At 34.7% G+C, this 21,233-nt stretch overlaps 3 protein-coding genes across 6 annotated transcripts in view; all 3 read left to right on the top strand.

The window, feature by feature from the left end:
- AGBE (1,4-alpha-glucan-branching enzyme) overlaps positions 1-21,233 on the top strand; it is a 102,967-nt gene that overhangs the window by 12,504 nt on the left and 69,230 nt on the right. The gene's annotated exons all lie outside the window — the stretch shown is intronic.
- LOC145322874 (uncharacterized) lies at positions 6,455-10,344 on the top strand. 4 transcript variants are annotated; one of them, XR_013880829.1, is made up of 4 exons: positions 6,455-8,294; positions 9,050-9,729; positions 9,995-10,058; positions 10,222-10,344. XR_013880829.1 is itself a non-coding variant. In XM_080165208.1 (3 exons), the coding sequence occupies exons 1-2, from the start codon at positions 6,783-6,785 to the stop codon at positions 8,281-8,283; spliced, it is 825 nt and encodes a 274-aa protein (XP_080021334.1). In that variant the 5' UTR covers positions 6,455-6,782; the 3' UTR covers positions 8,284-8,294; positions 9,050-9,116. The 4 variants fall into 4 exon arrangements, 3 of the variants coding, with proteins under 3 accessions (XP_080021334.1, XP_080021332.1, XP_080021333.1); XM_080165208.1 differs by lacking the exons at positions 9,995-10,058; positions 10,222-10,344 and having other exon boundaries at positions 6,455-7,520; positions 8,197-8,294; positions 9,050-9,116; XM_080165206.1 differs by lacking the exons at positions 9,995-10,058; positions 10,222-10,344 and having other exon boundaries at positions 9,050-9,863.
- On the top strand, positions 10,488-18,864 carry LOC145323142 (uncharacterized). The gene is made up of 5 exons (XM_080165532.1): positions 10,488-10,710; positions 10,771-13,979; positions 14,341-14,408; positions 15,056-15,259; positions 16,981-18,864. The coding sequence occupies exons 1-5, from the start codon at positions 10,488-10,490 to the stop codon at positions 18,731-18,733; spliced, it is 5,457 nt and encodes a 1,818-aa protein (XP_080021658.1). The 3' UTR covers positions 18,734-18,864.

The following is a 21,233-nucleotide window of genomic DNA, read 5'->3' as shown; positions in this document are numbered from 1 at the left end:
TTCTTTATTTCTATTTATTTACTAAGTATATTTGTGATTACTTTTATTTAATGAAATCTTCCAATTTTTAACATTTACAAAACAGCCTGCTTTATTGCATCAAGATCCATGACAGATCTACATAGGAAATAAACGTCTATAAATGAGCTCGAATCTTCCAAGAGCATAGTGTATAAAACTCATAGTGCTCCAATAATCCCTATTAAATTCTCATTGACCAGAACATTAAGACCCATTATTCTACTTTTAGCATCATAAATTTAGTTTTTTAATTCATGTTGCTATTTAAATAACATTGAAGTATTTGATTTCTATTCATAAAACAGAAAACTTAATTTTATATTATAGTAAATCTAAGAAAACTTAGTTTTAAAATGAAATGATTCATGCGACACTCTCGTAATGTGGTCAGATATTGAACTTAACATTTCAACCCTTTGAGGACAATAAATTGAAATGAAGAATATTAGGATTTCAATCTTTAAAATATGATAAAAAAAATGGAGCAAAACGTTAAATCGTGTTTTGTTACATTGGGTGTAAATATAAAACCAATAATTACTGATTAAATATATATTAAACAGATATTCTAACGTAAAATGTTAAAGTCGAATCATTATGTGTAACGTATAAAATTTGTAAGGCAAGGAGCGATAGTATTTAAAAAGAGTAATTATCTCTGATAATTAATAACATTAACAAGGATGACAAAATCCGTAAAATAGAAACATTAATCAATTCTACTAAAGAACATTAAGAAATATAGAGTAACTGCACTTAAAAGAGAAAATATTTAGATTTCAGCAAAAATTTAAGTAAATATGTCATTTAATAGCTTAAATAAAAGTTATTTTATTTGGACATACTAACGTCATGGTGATAGGGCTATCAGAACTATCTGTTAGGGACGTACGGATGGACAGATCAACCCCCACTGTAGAAAAGTTTGGCTTTTAACAAGAAATAGATCATTAACATTATACAACCCTTTTACCCCATTTCCTTCTCTTTTACTGGATGAAAGAACTAACCAATAGATATGGTCCATACTGGCAAGCTATATAGGGAATATTAACACAATTTTCAGCCATTGAATAGCAAATGAGAAAATTACTTTTTCCTCTAATCCTAGCCAACAGACGAACGGACGGACATTTTGAATTATTTAAATAAGCAATAAGCAATTATAATAACAAATGTCTATTGTAATCTTGATTAAAAATTTAAGCCATCTAATTTTTATAGCAGCTGAGAAAACAAATATTTTAGAGTGAATTATAGAGTAAGAAGGATAATTTCAATTCCAAAATTTCTTTTCCTCAGGGAAGGAGGTAACATATGACTGTAAATTACACTGTTAACCAAAGTTTAGTAACCACTTTGACTAAAAAACCTAATAAGTGTTTCGTCAGTTCTAAACAAAAAGTGTTTAAACTTTTAAATCAACCGAAGGCTTACCCCTGTTTATCATCATGGGGGATGTAAAATAAATATAAAACATTATTTCCTAAGATCCCTGAGTTTAAAAATCATCAACAAAGATGATAATATCCATAAGTAGCAAAAATCCTAATAGTAAAAGTAAAACTCAAAAGCAAAAAGAAGAAAACGCGGCATAACCAACAGACAGACGAACGATGATCAGTACAGTGGTCATACAAAACTTCACACAAAATATTAGTATTATATAGACAGAATAACGTACTAAGAAAGGAATAAAAATTTTAAACTTTTCGCTACTAACATTTAACAGGTAAATAAGGATGACAACATCCATAACTATAGAAGCTCTTGAATTTAAAAAAAAAAAAAAAAGGCAAAGCAAATAAAAGCAAAAAGGGTGCACAACAGACAGACATATAAAGAAATGATGCATAGTGAATCTTTACACAAAAAATATCTTCGATAAAAGCTGGGAAAATTATTTAAGAGCATTACCGATAGACCGACAGACAATATTATTCTTAGAGTAGAGGTGCATTGGTCAGCAAACATAAAATAAGTCTTCTGTCTTAACCCTGAAAGATCGGGCCCTCTACAAATTCTTAACTGGTCGGATTTTATACCTTAATAATTGCATTAGCCTTCTACCTTTCCAGTACGGATATTTAATATTCTCAAGAGCATTACAGACCAGCGAACAACGTGAGCTGTAGGCTAGTATATCTATATGTATGCCTTTAGTTCTTTTATAATAGATTTATACAGAAGATTTCTCTCTCACTATCTATATATGTCCTTTTCTCTATCTCTCTTCTATCTACCTATCTCTATGTATGCCTTTAGCTCTCTTAAAATGGATTGATATAGAAGATTTTATCTCTCTCGTTCTTTCCTTTTTTCTCTCTTTCTATCTCTCTCTCTCTCTCTCTCTCTCTCTCTCTCTCTCTCTCTCTCTCTCTCTCTCTCTCTCTCTCTCTCTCTCTCTCTCTCTCTCTCTCTCTCTCTCTCTCTCTCTCTCTCTCTCTCTCTCTCTCTCTCTCTCTCTCTCTCTCTCTCACTCTATCTCTATGTATGTCTTTAGCTCTCTTAAAATGGATTTACGTAGAGGATTCTATTTCTCTCGTTCTTTTCGTTCTTTCCTTCTTTCTCTCTCTCTCTGTCGTTCTCTCTTTCTCGTTCTCTTTCTCTCTCTCTCTCTGTCTCTCTCTTTTTCTCTTTCTCTCTCTCTCTTTCTCTTTCTCTTATTCTATATCTCTTTTTCTTTCTTTTTTTCTTTCTGTCTATCTATCTCTATGTAAGTCTTTAGCTCTACCAAATAGAGATTTATAGAAGATTTACCTTATCTCTCTTTTTCTTCTCTCTCTCTCTTTCTATATACCTCTAACTCTCCCTCTCTCTCTCTCTCTCTCTCTCTCTCTCTCTCTCTCGCTCTCTCTCTTTCTCTTTCTCTCTCTCTCTCTCTTTCTCCTTTTCTATATATCTTTTTCTTTCTTTCTATCTATCTCTATGTAAGTCTATAGCTCTACCAAATAGATATTTATAGAAGATTCACCTTATCTCTCTTTTTCTTCTCTCTCTCTCTATTTCTATATTTCTCTATCTCTCTCTCTCTCTTTCTCTCTCTCTGATTTAGTCTTTTTTTATCTATCTTATTCTGTTCTTGTTTTTTTTCGCTTTCGATTCATAAATATCTAAATGCGATTTTCCCCTCTTACACATACACCCAGATTTTATTTTAGAGGGGGTGGCAACTCGCCCTTAACAAAATGGTGTGCACGCCACTGATCACATACAATCTTATTGCGGATGTTTAATGTTTGATCAATATTCTCTCTCTTGTATTATATATGACTTTAATTCTTTCTATCTTAAGCATTCTGTAGCACAGCTGCTATATAGTTATGTTCAACTGACCTTAACCAACATACGTAACACTGTTAGAGAGAGAGGGGACATTGGACTGTTTATTACACTACTCCCAAAAGTTTTATAATAATGTTATCTTAATTATTCGTTGGCTTAACAACTTTGGGGAATTGAATGTTCAAACGTTTCAGCCACTAATTTTACGCTAAAGAATGGATACTTTTGTTTATGATTATTGGAGATGTTCATAAATTTATCGGCCATTGTTTTATCCCTTTTGATTCCTGGTGAGTTCTCCCAAAAAGAAAAATTGCAGGGTTCCTGATTTTCAATTGATATCAACTTTCCTTTTTAGTTTGTTTTGATATCTCTTATGGTTTTCGAGATAGCAAGGGTTTGGAATACAAAGAAAGTCCCTCAATGACGTCATAAAAATGAGGGATGAGGAGAGGAGGAGTGGGAACGAAAACCCCTAAAAAGAGATGGATAATCCCTCGTTTTTATGACGTAACATGCTGATTTTTTGGGGGGACTTTCTTCATCTTCAGGGGTTGAATCAAGCAACCAAACTCTTGATAATGATTCTAAAAACCTCCTGAACGCCTCTAGAGACTTGTGTGTCCGCTTGTAATAATAAAGACCTTTAATGCATAAATTATGAGATTTCGGTTTTAACAAAAAATTTCTAACATGCAAGATAAGGGGGAAAATATGAAATGAAATCTGTTTTTAAAAGCGAAACTTTTATACAATTATGGTCACCAGTACGTTCGTACGAATAGCCCTCATCGTTGTTTGGGCATGTTAGAATAGTCATATCGATTTTTTTAGTTTAGGATAGGTTATATTGGTTAAAGTTTATCCCCACATATTTATGGCACCAAAGGGTTAGGACCCCATGGAGGGGTTATAAAAAAATCCCATCCCCTTATATTTAATCTATTTCATAAAAAATAGGGGTTTGTGGTCTTTTTTGCTCGCTATGAACATTAAGGGAAAGCACCAAAATTTTCAGACATTTTAGCTTCATTAATAAAATTTCCAATACCACCCCCCCCCCCATTAGCTTTTCAAGGGGGAATCTTATATTCATCTAATATTAATGATAAAAGGTGAGATAGAGTGTTAGAGGTCCACCCTCTGTGTGTGTGTGTGTATGTATGTGTGTGTGTGATAAAGCATAGAAAGCCAATGGTCATGCTTTAAAAGATCCCTAAAATAATAATATATCCGCAGAACCTGAAATTTCCAGGGAAGGAGGTAACATTGGACTGTGTTCAAACTTTTAAACCAATAATTTCACTAGGGATGTACTGTACATGAATTTATCGTCCATTGTCTTACTCCTTATTTCTAGGAATAACAATTGTCTTCATATAAACGAAACAAGTATACCTATCTTCCTTTAGGGTAGACCAATATGAGGAGTTTGCCAATACAAATTTACCTTATTAAGATAATCTATGATACAAAGTAGCTTGATTGCTGTCCGTCCGTCCGTCTGAAGCTTAAGATCTCGGTAACCACTGAACCGATTGGATTCTACTCTTCAGGGAATACATCTACTGATCCTGTGGTGGTTTTAAGCTTTTTTCTGGGGGGTGGTACATCCCCCCACCCCCCCAAAACACAAAAAAATCACCCTAAATCTTTTTTTTACAAAAAAAATCTCAAACAAAGTAGGTAAATATGGGTCTAGCAAAAGCTAAAGGCTAGGGGCGAAGTTAGTAGTAAAAATATATCATTTTTAATCTTGAACTAGTTTCAATGGTAGGTTATATGTTGGATATATTGTCGACGTAAATAGCATGCAAATAAATCAATACATCAATACAATCAACAACATACCATACAGGTTTTACAAGGAATATATTCAGGTAGTGTGCGAAGCCCCCACTTAAATGGTGTGTGGTCACGGTTTATAATTTTTACCATGATTATGAAGGGATAAGACAATGGACGATAAATTGGAGTACATCTCCCAATACGATAAAGTAGATTGGTGGAAAAGTTTGGATATTAAAGGTTTGTACCAACCAATCAAGGTTTGATAAAAATCCCCAAAGTTTCTAAGTCTATGAATGAGAGGTCGTGTTTAATTTACAGTCCACTGTGGGCTAGAATTGAATCAAGACAAAAGTAAGTGCCGAGCCCTGGTACCTATGTATGGTGAAAATAGACATAAAACCATGATGATTCCATGTAAAACCAAAATATTTCAGCGGGGGCTTTTTGAGAAAATTAGATTTGAAAATTTAAAGTTCAATTTTCACCCCCTAGGAGTTGCCGCATAATCACGACAAGAAAAGCAAATATTAATTATTTTAAATTTTGGACAACTTTGCTTCCGTGAAGTCTTTCATAAAACCTCTCTATATATGATTTATGTTAGGCTGAATTTTCGTGACCTTAGCAAAGCAAGTGATAAAAATGGCCATTAATTAACTCTCTTCAGGAGTGGTTTTATGAAGAACTTTAAAAAAGCAAAGTTGTTCAAAATTTAAAATAATTAATATTTGCTTTTCTTGTCGTGATTATGCGGCAACTCCTAGGGGGTGAAAATTGAACTTAAAATTTTTAAATCTAATTTTCTCAAAAAGCCCCCGTTGAAATATTTTGGTTTTACCTGGAATTATCATGGTTTTATGTTTATTTTTACCATACATAGGTCCCAGGGCTCGGCACTTACCTTTGTCTTGATCCAATTCTAGCCCACAGTGAGTCCAATGTCCCCTCCCTTCGTAAATTTTACCATTCAATAACTATCTCCACTCTGCACAGCCATAATGTAAATATGGATTTTTAGGTGCTGTCACATCAAATGCGCAAAAGAACCTTTTTTTAGAGGCAAAGCTGCTTTATGATTAAGGTTTTTCTAACTGACTGGCTGACCAAATTCTACAGATAATTAAATTACTATAATTTTTAGATAAATAAATACTTAAAATGCAAGCCAACTTGCAAAAAAAAAACATAAAAGGGCCACTCTAAAAATTATGTTTAAAGAAAAGTTTGACAAAGACCAAATTGTGTCAAAAATTATCCATGTGACGTCATAATAATGAGGGATTATCCATCTCTTTTTTAGGGGTTTTCTTTCCCAGTTCTCAACTCATCTCCCTCATTTTTATGATGTCATGTGATGTATAGTCCCTTTCTTCCTGACTTAAGAGCAATGCATGTATTATATAGTTTAGCTTTTAGTTCTGGTATCCACGGTTTCGGAGCAAGTCATTGCTCTGCAACAGGATACGAACATAAAGTGAACAGTTGTCTTAATATTAATGTTATTATTGTATGTTAACCTTGTATTGAATTAATACACTTTATAAGAATATTTAGCTGTTTGTTCTTGCTATTACTATACGTCATTTTGGCGCAGTAGTGTAGTACGAATCTATAGCTCAGATTTTCTTTTAATTGTATTATTTCTTTGCTTTTGGTTTTTGTTCAGGATATTTGTAGTGACCAGGATGGACATTTCTGAATGGAGGAAGATGTCTCAGGTGGAGAAGGATGAGTACATGATTACTTTTTGGGGTACGGTCAAGAATGAGATTCATGCTATTGGGACTAAACTTGATAATGTGGCGGCGGAGCTGGGTGGGCGTATAACGCCACTGGAGACGAAAATTCAAGAGTTGACGGATAATGTTGATACTAATGTTGCTGCGGTTACTGGACTGGCTACTCGGATGGACGATTTGGAAGATCGTCTTAATAAGGTGGTGGAGCCTAGTGTTGATAATGATATCAAGACTGAGGATGTGACCGTTGAGAATGAGTTTATGACTGGCCAGCAGCGAATTCTTGAAAAGATTGCTCAGCAAAATAGTTTGAATGGCCAGAAGAATGGTTCGAATACCCAGCAGAATGGGTCGAATAACCAGCAGAATACCCAGCAGAATGGGTCGAATAACCAGCAGAATGGTTTAAATAACTCTATGCCGTGGCAGAGGACGGCTGGTGGATCTGGAGGATTTGGAGGATCAGAAGAGAAGCCTAAATTGTTTGCTGGTGGTTCTCGACCTATTTTTGGTGGTATGCAGGGAAATGAAGATAAGATCATAAAACTTTGGGAATTGTCTAGAGTTGATGCTGTGGATAATATCTATAATGGAGTTCTTATGTGGTGGCCAGCCCTTTCTGAGGTTGATGCGGAAGATTTTAATACGCTCAATTTTTTTGAAGCTGGACTGAGTGATTCGCAGGTTAGTTGGTGTAAATCTCTTGTTTATGTACCAGATAGATCTCTGTATGTTTCGCAGGGGGAGGAGAATGTGCATAGGTACAATGAAACGTGTGCTAAACTTGATGATCAGTTCAGAAAAAATGCGCCTGAATTTGCGGTTGACGATGATGTGATTTTCTTTGATGATTATTTGGAGAGATTTTGGATGACTACTAGACGTTATCATATGACTAATCATCAAGTGTGTAGGGAAATTTTGTTTGATAAATGTGTGGGTGTAAGAACCGCTTGTGGTTATACACTAAAACCTGCTGATATGGAGAATAGACAATTAACATTAAAGGGGTACTTGTGTAAGATGCGGGAGACATTTTTACCACCCGACATGAAAAATGTGTGTAAAGATGCGTATTTGAGTGTTAAACAACATGAGAATGATAAGATTGATGCATTTTTTGATAAGATACTATCTTTCTGGAAACGTGCGTATCCGAAACCAACTGATGATATGTTTATGGATTTCTATTCTCAAGTGTGTAATGTGGTTTTATCTCCACTTTTGGCTAATCAGATGCGTCAATTTGCATTGGATTTGGAACGTGACGGACAAGTGCGAATGATAACGAAGTTTCGGACAGAGTTAATAGTTAAAGCACAATTGATTGTTAAAGGGTTACAATTTAATCAAATTTCAGGGTCAATGGCTAGAGGATGTACAACAAACCAGATGGCTTTGGCTAAGACGATGGTTGGTGGCGTTGGTTCCAAGTCAAATCCTGTAACTATTGATCAGGTTAGTGATGAAGATAATTTGTCATTTGAAATAAATCAATGTGAAATTGATTTAGCAGATGAATTTGGTGGACCAGCTGAACTTATTCCTTTAATTGGCGCAATTCAAGGTGGATTTATTTGTTATTATTGCAACAAAAAGGGTCACATGATGAGGGATTGTTTTGATATTAGAGATAAAAAGTTGCCTAATCCTAAAGGAAAATACTTTTTGCGATGGGGAAACAAGCCTTTTGTTCCTTATAAGACAGGGCAAAAGAGTTTTAAAAAGAATGAAAATAGTTTGGATAAAAAGAAATTGGTTGGTGAAATTGAAGGAGAGGTGAAAGAAGGGGAGGATACGAAGGAAGTGGCGCATGTCGATGGTTTAGGGGCAAACGATTATGAAGAAGACCTTGTAGCGGAAGTCGAGGCATGGAATAATGCTATTATAGATGACATTTTATGGTTTTAATGTTTTGAATGTATTATAATCATAAAACCTTATTCCATTTTTACTTGTTACGCGGCATTGTTTTGATTTATGCGCATTGTAAATAAACAACAACAAAACAAAATTAATGATAAAGAGTGAACGAAGCGACTCTAATTTTGTGATAATTTATTTTGATGGTTTATTTTGAATTATGATAAGATAACATATTGTTTATAAGCCTATATGAAATTACGAGATTATGTTATAATGGAAATCAAAATAATTAATTTAGTTTTTGATTATGTTTTGTTGAAATTAGGAAAATTCATTTTTTGTTTCAGACTGTTGTGGAGTCTAACAGAGATAAGAATAATAAAAAAGTGAAAATGAAAAACGAATTAGGAATACAATTTTGTAAAATTGCTATTGAAAAATATTAAATTGAATTTTAAATTGAATTAAATTTGATAAAAATATGAAATTAGATATTTGAAAAGTATTAAATTTTGATGAAATGTGGAAAATTGTTTTTAAAGATGAGTCAGTTATTGTGATTTAAAGTATTCGATTTTAAAACAATTATATTGCGATTTAGTGATGTTGATTCAGCAAAATTTTTAATGAAGTTTAAAATTTCATGAAGCAAAATTGTTATAATGCATTAGATATAATCGTGGAGAAGTCTCTTTCTATGAAGGAAGGGAGGGCTGTCTCTCGGAGCTGGTATGCACAAATATGGTGGAGCTGTCTCTTTTGTTGGAAGAGAAAGGGGGAGTGAACATATTTGCAACGAATATTGCACTACCTCTCAGAGTTGGTATGCGCAGATATGGGGGAGCTGTCTCTTTTGTTTGAGAGAAAGGGGGAGTGACCATATTTGCAAAGAAATTTGCACTGTCTCTCAGAGCTGGTATGCGCAATATGGAGCGGTGTATAGAGGTAGCTGAAATGAGTGGAGCGCGCCATGCGCAGAAAGTTGGGCTGCGCAGAGAAGCAAAGCTGCGCAAGAAAGTGCTCTCAGGTATTGAGATATATAGTTAGTTGAATTTCGACTTTTAAACCTTTTATACATCTCAGTTTAATCTGACAATAATAGTTTTGTTAGGTAATATTTTATTGAATTTCAATGAATTGAACTTATGGTATTTGGAAAGATTAATCTGCTTGGTGATTGATAATGTTTGATCATGTCATATTTCTTAATATAATTTCTTTCATTGTGTTATAAGTTATTGGTTCAGTGAAACATTTATTTATGGCATCTAAAATCATTGTATTAATTTTAGATTGGCTGAGAAGAGTGTTTTGTTTTGGTGATTGGGAGATACTGTCATCATTATTTATTTGATGGTGAGTTGTTATGATTTCATGTTGTTACCATTTGATTACCGTTATATATATTGCTATTCGAAAAATAGTCTTGTAAATTGTTATGTATATATTGATATTAATATTAATTCTTATGTACAGTGATTTTCCATCAATTGGCATCTAAAATTTTGTAATATTTTAGATTGGTCGGAGAGAAGTTTACTGATTGTGGATTAACAGTTTGGGGAGTTTCTGTTGGCCGGAGAATTTCTGTTGTTGATTGTGGATTAGGAGATATTTTCTGTTGGTGGATGAAATATTGTCGGTGAGTGAATTGTTTTATTCAGTTTTTTTGTTATTTGTTGTAGACAGATAGATAGTTATTTGATAGACAATTGGATAGTTACAACCTCATAACTGTTGGTGTGAGTTAGATAGCTGTTTTATAAGTTTCATGAAGATTCTGAGATGGCGGCTGGAGCGGCTGAAGTCTATGTTCCAACAAAGATTGGTGGCATGGAAATCCTGACTTTAATTGATAGCGGCAATGCAAGAGGCTGCCTGATATCTCAAGTGTTGGCTAGAAAGCTTGATTGTGTGATTGAAGAAACGGAATCGAAAGCAACAGGCGTGCAGGGTTCCAGCATCAAGATTGATGGTGTTGTTCGGAATGTTGAATTTCAGATTGGAGGTCACAGTTTTCAAGAAGATTGTTTTGTTATTTCCGGTATGACTGTACCTATGAACCTAGGCAGTTATTGGTTGAACAAAAATAACGTGAAGACGATATTTGCCAAAGACGGCAACAGGATTGAGATGCATGGAATCAGTGTGAATTTAGTAGCTAAACGGAAAATTGTAGTGAAGAATTTGGTTCATACAGTTTTGGAGAAAATGGAGAAAGCAAGAACTAAGAAACCTGAGATTAATGTAGCTGAGTTACAAGACCAAAAATGGATTTGTTCATTGAAAAATCGAATAGAAATTCCTGCATTGAGTACAGTGGTGGTAGAAGTTTCAACTAAAGGAAATGTGCCTGAAGGACAGTTGTGTTATATAGCTCCTAGACAAGGTTACTGTAGCCGAAACAACTTGTTGATAAACGAAGGAATTACTGAGGTGGGAAAGAACGGTAAAATTATGACTAAAATCACGAATTTTGAAACTGTTAAGAAATCTGTTCCTGCTGGTACTTTGGTTGGAAATTTGTTTGTGGCGGAGAAGATAGCAATGCTGCAAGAGAACAGGGTTAAAGAAGATGTGTCAACAACATTAAAGAAGATTCGTTTTATTAAAGATAAATTGAAGTTGGATAAAGTTCCGTTTTTAAAGGATAATGTTTCTTTGAAAGGAAGGATAGTTGGGTTGTTTTTAAAGAATTTCAAGGCATTATCGATTGATCCTACGGATATTGGATCTTGTACTTTGGAGGAGTATGATATTCAGTTGGTTCCTGGAGCTCAACCTTTCAAGAATAGGATGATTAGGCTCAATCCTCATCATGCAGAGAAACTAAAAGAACAGATTGATTTATGGTTGGAAACAGATGTGATAGAAGAATGTAATTCACCGTTTAATTCTGGAATTTTTGCTGTTAAGAAGAAAGTTGGAAATACTAACGAGGTGAAAGTCCGTTTTGTCCTGGACTACCGCTCATTAAATGAGATAACTGAGAAGATCTGTTACCCTTTGCCTAACATTGGTGAGCTGTTTGACAAACTTGGAGGAAAGAAGATTTTTACGTCTATTGACCTAACTTCAGCATACAATTCAATGCATTTGAAGGAATCTGTCAGGAAATATACAGCATTTTGTTCTAATGGACGGCAATATTGCTTCAAGAGGCTTCCGTTTGGATTGACCAATGCTCCAAGTGCATTTGTAAAGTTGATGGATAGAGTAATGGATTTGAGTCCTGAATTAAGGGCATTTTGCCTAGTTTACCTGGACGATGTTCTTATATATAGTATGAATGTGGAGGAACATCTGGAACATTTGAATATTCTACTACGAACATTCTGTGAAGCAGGCCTCAAGATTAATCTTGGAAAATGTACATTGTTTGCAGAGGAAGTGAAATTTCTGGGCCATATTATAAATGAAGAAGGCATATTTATGGACCAAGCATATATTGAAAAGATTAAGAATTGGCCAGTACCTGAAACAGGTAAAGATATTCAAAGATTTACTGGTTTCATAAATTATTATGGTTCATATTTCAAGAATTTTTCTGATATTACAGCACCATTGAACAAATTTAGAAACAGTAGTAAAATAGAATGGGATGAAAAAAGTATGGAAGCTTTTACAAAGACTAGAGAATTGTTCTGTGAAGAAATAAGCAAATCGTTCCCGGATTGGAGAATGGAGGCTGAACCATTTGTGTTGGATACAGATTGGTCAGCTACAGCTATGTCAGCGGTGTTAAGTCAAAAACAAAATGGACAAGAGAAGATGATATCGTGTTGGTCACGTGTTTGTTCAACTCATGAAGCCAATTATGCAGCACATAAAGGAGAATTATGTGCATTAGTAAATGCTGTTGAAAGATTTGAATGTTATTTGAGACACAAGAAGTTTATCGTGAGAACTGATTCAGCTGCACTGAAACATCTATCTACTTGGAGGCAGAACGGATATTTTGTTGGTCTCACCATAAGGTGGATAAATTTTTTATCCACCTTCAGTTATGAGGTTGTACATAGGCAGGGCAAGATGCATACTAATGTTGATATATTGTCACGTACTGCATTAAAGGATAGTAAAGATAGGATATCTAAATTATCGACAGACGAACAAGGAGAGTTAATATTGGATACTGTATATCAATTGGAAGATCCTAAATTATGTCTTATTGCAGGAATTGGAGCAGAGACGGCCAGTCAAATATCATCCAGATTGAAGGCGAGAGAGTTTAGTCGTAGCCTGGAGAAGGATCCTGTTTTAGTTGAGGTGAGGAAATTTATTGTAAATAATGTCAAACCTACGTCCAGAGAATTGTCTCAAATGCCTTATCGTGGTAAACAAATATTAAGATTTTTTGAACATCTGAGTTATAAGGATGGTTTAATTATCCTGACTTCACCTATGCGGCTTCAGAAAGAATTTCAATTTATTGAACGGGTAGTGGTACCTATTGGAATGTACAATAAAGTTTTCTTGTTAGCTCATGCAGATGTTACAGCGGGGCATAGGGGTTATTTGGAAACTTTGAGCAGGATTAATCGTCACTTCATTTTGCCCTATGTATCTAAATATGTAGCGGCGGCAGTTGCAAATTGTGTCATTTGTTTGAATAGACGTAAAAAACCTAAACATAATCATAATATAGAATTTTCTCCTTTGGCTGGGGAAGCTATGGCAGAGTTGGCCATAGATGCTTTAGGTCCTTTGAATGAGTGTGAATATAATGGAGTCATTTGTAAGCACATTTTAATAGTAGTTGATAGTTGTACTAGATATGTGTGGTTGTTTGCTATTGAGGATGTTAAAGCTGAAACAATTATTGAATGTCTGAAATTTAATTTATTTTCTGTTTGGGGACTATGCGAGCGAATTAGGACTGACAATGCACAAAGCTTCAAATCAAAAGTTTTTAGGGAAGTTTGTTTAAGGTTGGGAATTGAACAAATTTTTATCCCTCCAAGATCAGCAAATTCGAATTACAGTGAAAGATACAACCAATCGGTGTATTCGTTTCTTAAGACTGATTTACGTTTTCAAGATGGAGATTGGGCTTATAAACTTAAAGCTACACAATTTTGTATGAACACTTCTTTCAATCGGAGGTTAGGATGTTCCCCATATTTTAAGATGTTCCTAAGAAACCCTAAGCTTCCACTTGACTCATTTGACCCGTTAACACGCTCGAAAATTAAACATATGAATTTTTCAGAGTTATTGGAGTGCCTTGACAAGAATTGGAGGACTGGACAAGAAAGAACTGAGAAGTATTTGCAGGTAGAAAATACAGAAAGGATAGGTAGGCCGGTAGCTATAAATTCCTATTGTTACATTTTTTATGACGTCACGACGATTGGTGTAGCTCGTAAACTCTGCTCGTTATGGGTGGGTCCGTGTTTAGTGACAAAAGCAATTTCTGATAGTTTATTCGAGGTTCAACCCCTTGAAAAGTGTAGATTGAAAGATAAAGGGGTGAGAATTGTACCAAGAGATAAAATATATGTTATTGAGAGTACTTTAGACTTGACTCCAGATGAAAAGATTGACTTAGTGATTACAGATGAATGTTTCTCTGTGGATAATACCTTGAAAGTAAACTATGACTTTCCCAATACTTTGAGAAATTTAACTTGTTCAGGCGTTTCTGAAGAGGAGAATAGTTGTGGCGCTAGTCCAGAGGTGGTTGGAAGGCGGAAGGATGGACAGGTAACACCAGAATTTTTGGAGAAATCTTTTTTGGGTGTTGGGTTGTCACAGCAAAGGTCAAATGTATCTCAGAATAATGAAAATTTAGATGATTTAGTTGAGGATCTTAGTGATACTTTGGAAAGTACTCATATTTCTGATAGTGTAGATTCAAATGATATGACTGACAAAACTAAGTTAGACTCTACATATTCTACTATTAGTAAGGATAGTGTTTTTCATGGGGATTATGCCTCTGATAATAGTTTAGTAGACAACAGTTTGGGCGTAGAGGATGTTAACATGGAATCTGCTAGAGAGTTAGAGTCTCGGATGAGTATTTTAGAGGACACTTTTCCAAAATTGCAAAGTAAAATTGTAAACTTGGAACAACGAAGGGGAAGTGTTAAACGAGGTAGAGATGTTGAGGAGGATGAATTAGATAGATCGTTAGATAATGCAAAATCGCATAAATGTCTGAGACTATTCCTGTTAAGGGTCGTCCTAAAGGTTCTACAAATGAAGTACAATTACAAAAATTAGAAGAGGATAGACAAAACAGAGAAAAGGACAGATTAGAACGTTATTCAGTAGCCGATGTAGTAACTAGGAACCTCGCAAAATTGATTAAAAAATAATATTTGTAATAATTTGTATAATATTTGCAGGAGAAGAGATTACCACGAGAACCGTAGAGAGCGTGATGACAAGAGAGGAAGCGGCGGTGGTGATAGACATCGTGGAGATCGTGGAGATCGTGGAGATCGTGGAGATCGTGGTATGCGCAAGAGGTCACCGGACGCTTGTAGTTCAAAGAGTGGACGTGCTGGACCAGTACCTGTGAAAAAATCCAAGGATGAAAGAGGAGTCAGGTACTTGGATATTTTGTTATTTGTTGTTGTGATGCAGGTTTATTGTTTGATTGTTGTTGGTGGTATGTATACGTCACAGGATCCACGGTTAGCAGCATATGATTGTTCTCAAATAAGTAATGTTGAACTTAGATCAGCTGCCTGTTTGCATGATAGGATGGAACCGGTCAGATCTGTGGAATTGTTGGGGTTAGCAGAAACCGATTTTATATTGTCAGAAGCCATTAGTTGTGAGGTTAGACTAAAATTGGAACGCTGGTTTTGCGGTACCGCGAGTCATGTGCACGTATTAGACGTGCCACATGAAAAACAGGTAGAGTTGAGTATGGACGAATGTAGGAGGGTTTTTCATTCTGGCAAGTATCAGCATGATGGAATTAGTTTTAAAGTAAATATAGATTTGCCAACAGTTCACAGTTTCACAGTTAATGGAACATTGTCACCTTTCTGGGATGTTGGTGGTGAAAATATTCAATGCAAGACACTGGGAATATACGCGCACAATATGTGGTTCAATTTAGGTTTTGCTGTTGGGACTTTGCATATTTTAGTAAAAAATACACCCGTTTTGATCAAGGGAAATGTTGTTATGGATTATGATAAAAAGACGATTGTGGCGAATTTTGAAGATAATCATTTGTGGGCAACATCAACTTCTCCATATTTTCCGTATGTAGTACGAAAACCGGCCAGTAATTTTAAGGTAGTTTTTCAAGATACATTCAATTTAACTACTTGGAATGATCAACTTTTTGTTTCTAATTTGGAAAGGAATATTTTAGTTAAAATTATGGGAACAGAGAAACTTACTTTGCAGCATTTGGATTTCAACATTTTTGTGACAGAATTAGAGGGTATCAAGTTTTTAGAGGAACCGAAGGCGGCTGTTAGAAGTTATTTTGGGGATTTGTTAAAACAGGAAGCTAGATTTGATTTGAATGCTATGTTTTTGGCTAGTAGAGAAAGAAACGAGAGGATGATGGAACTTTTTAGTATTTCTAGATGTGCTCAAACAGAAGTTAGGTCAAATGTACAGATGCATCATGGGTTCAGAATTATATATCTGGGAGAAATTGCTAAGTATGAAAAGTGTACAGCGGTTGAAATTCCAGTAAAGTTAGGTGTGGATTATGGATGTGCAGTAGGACACTTAATGGTGGATTATAAAGGTGAAACAGTTGGAATACAAGAATATAGTAGAATGATTGTAGCAGTAGAGGATATAAAATTGTTAAATTGTTCGCAAAGTCCGGTATTTTTGAAGTTGACAGCTAATTTGTTCCTTGGGAATCAGGGGCAGGGACTCGAACTTCTGCATATTGCCAATGAAAAATCAGAACACGTGGGACAAAAGATTTTTCTGAACGATGAAAAGGTGTTTATTGCTGACTTTAATAAGACTATTAAATATCAGGGATTAGAGGATTTTGAGGATTTTAATGGACAAGCTTCTAAATTGGATTTTGTTGATCATAAGTTGTCATTTTTCGAACAGGTTACAGGTCCTTGGTTTGGTCTAGAACATTTGTTCAAGGATATATTACCATTGTTTGCCAAGTTTGTTTTGATTGTGTTAATGTTGTTGTTAGGTATAATTCCTATGTTGGCATTGTTGTATTGTTGTTGTTCATGGTGTCATAAAAAAAGATTTACTGAGGCAGAATTTAATGCTAGATCTTAAATTTTTTATGCTGAAATTTAATTATATTGTATTTTTGCAGTTTGGTTACGGCGGCAACAATGAATCAAAAGTTATTGAGCAATGAAGAAGATGGTCGCCACAAACAATCTGCCAATGAAGGAAATCAAGTCAAACCTGGTCTACCAGTATCTGCATTGATCAGCAACTCTGCATCCCGGCTGGTGTTGGTAATGTCGCGCGTTGAGCTGCCCACGTTGAGTGTGGGCAGGGCGACAAAGAACATATTTTTGAGCAGTGAGGACATGCCACTGGCAGATTTAGCTCGTCTTATTGATAATGAACCAAGGTTTAAGTTGAATTTGATAAACATGTTATCAGTGCAGTTGGAGATGGGGAGATGCATCCACTCCATAGACTGGCCTGTGGACAGGATCCCTATCTTTACCAGCCAGAATTCAAGATACCTCAACCTGATGGCGGCTGGTGAGCATTCTAAAGCTATAAATAAAAAGTTGTCATGGAACGAGACAACTAGTTTGAATAAGTTGAGTGCGACCATATTTCTCTCTAAGCTTGTTTGCGAAAATTTACCAAGTTTGGTATTGCTTGCTAAGATTGAATACCTGGATGGAGATGAGAGAAAAAGCTGTCAAACGTTGGGCGAATTGTTACCCATAATCAAACATATGGGGGAACTTGAGGATTGGCTTCAACTTTCAAAAATTGACGTCATACCTGCAGATGGTAAAATGAGCCTTCAGACGGTGTTGAGAACGGTGGTGGGTAATAGCGTTGATCCGAGGTTGAAGACGCAGGTTGTGTCAGCTATTCGGCTCCTGGCACATTGGAAAGATGTTGTGAATAAAGTAAGCTTTATTCTGAAGCAAATGCCATCCACAACTTTGTTAGAGTTACAGAAAGATTGGCTTGATGGAAAGTCTGAACAGGATTTGAGTGCTAAAGTGTTTATTGACTCCATTCAGGTGAATGAATACATGAACTTATCAATCTACATTCCACGTATTATAAACGTGAATTCGGTGAGTCTAATCACCAGTGGAGAGATGCCTGCTGAGATACGTTATGTTAGATTGGATGGTCAAAGAGACATAATTGATAACCTGGTGAGTGCCACATATGCAGGTAGTCTGATGAATGATAAAGTAGACTCCAGAGTTTTGACCTGGCAAATGCAGATGCGCTGCAAGCGTCTTCGTCCGACTCTAGCCAAGCAGATATTGTTATGTGATCCAAATACCACTTTAGAGAATGTAGTGAAGGAAATCAAACTGGAGTTGGATGGAAACGTTTATACAAGTTTGTTGACAACCAATATTGAGTGGAAGTTTAATCCTGAACACAAAGTAAATGAGTGGTTCGAGGGTGATTTCAAATTGGTTACTCGGTTTGGGGATCCTGTTTGTGTTCAGATGGATCAGCCCTTAAATCCGAACATTCCTGTTTGTCTGGACCTTGAATTGTCAAATCAGCAATGGCGTGTTGATGAACAAGTGAGGGAGGAAATGAGGTTGGAACACACGCCTGGAATATTGATGATGCTTGATAAATTTGGAGAGGAGGTTAGTCGTAAGCATCAAAAGATTTTGGATAATCAGGAGGAGGTTGATAACGTTGCAACCTCGATTTCGGTTGCGGTTAATAACGGATTTGAAAGATGTCTTCATATGCTTGGTGATACTGAGGCAAGGATGTCTCAAGACGGCTTGTGTGATGAGACCGCAAAACTTGGAGTGAATGATGAGGAAGCTATCATGCCCATGGATATTGAAGAATCTGGCAAGAGGAGCAGATCATCTGGAAAAAGAAAGTAATAATTATAGTTTATGTGTATTAATTCATATTTTATTTTATTTTATGTATTTAATATTTGTTGAGGCAGTAGTAGTCTCAGAAAAAGTTTAAAATTCATGTTTCATATTAATGCTCTATAATACTATGCTTAAATCTGATGGTTATATGTTAACCAATGTTATTTTTATATCATGTATCTATGATAACTATGTAATTAATGCATTAGGTGTTAATCAATGCATTTTTCAATGATTATATGTTAATCAATGTTTTTTTCTTAAAAAAAAATATTAAAAAGAAAAAAAAACACATAAAGAAAAAAGGAAAATATAAAAAAAAAACACAAAAAGAGTTCTAAGGAACCAAAATAAATTAAAAAAATGTGTATATGAAGTGTTTAAAGATCTGGAATAAAAATATATAAAAACAAAAAGAAAAAAAAATATGACAGGTGTCATACCAGATCAACTATTATCTATTTAATAAGCGTTCAACGCTACTTATAATATCTATGATAAATAACATGTAAAACCTATTGTATATTTAATCTGAAATATTACAGTTTGAAATCCAGGTTCATGTTAAAGCCAGGGAGAAATGTGATGTATAGTCCCTTTCTTCCTGACTTAAGAGCAATGCATGTATTATATAGTTTAGCTTTTAGTTCTGGTATCCACGGTTTCGGAGCAAGTCATTGCTCTGCAACAGGATACGAACATAAAGTGAACAGTTGTCTTAATATTAATGTTATTATTGTATGTTAACCTTGTATTGAATTAATACACTTTATAAGAATATTTAGCTGTTTGTTCTTGCTATTACTATACGTCAGTCACATGGATCATTTTTAACACAATTTGGTCTTTGTCGAAAGTTTGTCAGTTAGTTGTTCTAAAAGCTTTGCTGTTGCTTTAATTATTGTCATTGTTGTTAACCTTACATTTACCTAAAAAGGAATAAGATATTATAGACTTGTACTGTAATATAGTTTACTGTTTTATATAAAACTGTGCTAATGTAATACTTAAAGCAGAAGCATCTATTTTATAATAAATAAATAAAAATATGCGCATTTGATTGAACACCTCTTTTCAGCAAGTTTTTCAGGTAATTCTCATCTACATTATAAATGAGAATAAGGTCTATTTAATTATTTTTATTGATCCAAAAACGATTTAGTGCAGGGTAAACAAAATATGCTTTGAAAACAAGGATGACAACTTTCTAAAATACAGTCGTGAATAACAAACGAACATTAACTATCAAAGTGTCATTATGTAATGGAACAGAATATTATCTAAAAGTCTAAAAAAAAATAATGTACAGTTACATAGAAAATTTTTAAAAAAGGATGCTAATACGGGAAAGGGCATACATTTTAATAACTTGTTTTTACACATCTACCGCGCTTATAGAATTATGTGTAAGATTGTTGCTAAGAATCATCTTTCTGAAAATAATTGTTATCATTTATAAAACAATGTTTTAAAAGCTATAAAAATTAATCCTCCATGAAAGCTAGATAAAGAAAGTTTAATCTTTCCAGTATGACTTCGAAACCGATTAATATCCGGTTCTCAACTTCTCAGCTCCACCGAAAAATCATGTAAAACTTGGTGTTACAGACCATTTTCCACGATATTAAAAAAAACATAAAATTAATACAAGTTTTGTTGGCCCCGATGGGCCGATAGAATAGGTTTAGTTTGGTAATTTTTCATTTTAATATCCGAGGAAAGATGTCTATAATACGATACGATAAAGAACTATTCTATTATTAATGGTTCAAAAGTAGGAAATACAAAAATCTTTTAGATGGCAAATTTCATGTTAAAAATAATTAGCCTATATCCTTAATAATTACATACACTGACACCACACACACACAAACACGCACACATACACACACACACAAATACACACAGAATAATTAAGTTCAATAAGATAATTAGATTATGTTTCCCATCCTCTAGAACAAATTATTCTGGTTTATCCCTAAATTAATTTTTCCTCCATGCATATTTAAACAAGGACAATTAAGTCCAGTAGCGTGTGAAAGTGTGAGCTTAACCAACTTAATTAAGATTAAAAAAGACTCACTCCCTCAAGGCTCATATTCGCCCCCCCCCCCCCTGGTAAATATCTATGCACGCCACTGACAAAGTCCAAAAGTAGCACAGAAAAGCAAGAGCTTAAATAACTTTGAATTTAATAGAAATTAGAAGATTTTGTCGCTGATATTTCAAAGACAATTTATATTCCTATGTTTTTCAAATCCATTCACAAACAAATGTTAGAGTTAGAGCGAATGGACCATAGCCAGTGATGGTTGTATTTGTGACATATAATTGAAAAAGTATGGATGTGTATAAATGCCAGTGTCAGATGTATTTTTGACATATGTATAAAAATATTGGATGTATTTTTGACAGTGTTGGATGTATTTATGGCATGAGAAAAACGAAGAAAACATTTTGCAAAAAATACATCAACTGTAAATTTGCTGGATGTGTAAGTGCT

The sequence above is a fragment of the Acartia tonsa genome, chromosome 6 (assembly GCF_053477335.1).
Source record: "Acartia tonsa isolate MP-2025a chromosome 6, ASM5347733v1, whole genome shotgun sequence".
NCBI lineage: Eukaryota > Metazoa > Arthropoda > Copepoda > Calanoida > Acartiidae > Acartia > Acartia tonsa.
Note: the sequence above shows the minus strand (reverse complement) of the source record. Positions and strands in the feature narration are given on the sequence as shown.

Bases quoted from the DNA above. Each gene is read 5' to 3' on its own strand.
- LOC145322874 (XM_080165206.1), top strand. From the start codon at position 6,783: ATGGACATTTCTGAATGGAGGAAGATGTCTCAGGTGGAGAAGGATGAG. The intron at 8,295-9,049 runs GTTAGTGATGAA...TTTTTGTTTCAG, and splicing joins ATCCTGTAACTATTGATCAG to ACTGTTGTGGAGTCTAACAG.
- LOC145323142 (XM_080165532.1), top strand. From the start codon at position 10,488: ATGGCGGCTGGAGCGGCTGAAGTCTATGTTCCAACAAAGATTGGTGGC. The intron at 10,711-10,770 runs GTCACAGTTTTC...CTATGAACCTAG, and splicing joins TGTTGAATTTCAGATTGGAG to GCAGTTATTGGTTGAACAAA. The intron at 13,980-14,340 runs GTAGAAAATACA...TAACTTGTTCAG, and splicing joins GAACTGAGAAGTATTTGCAG to GCGTTTCTGAAGAGGAGAAT.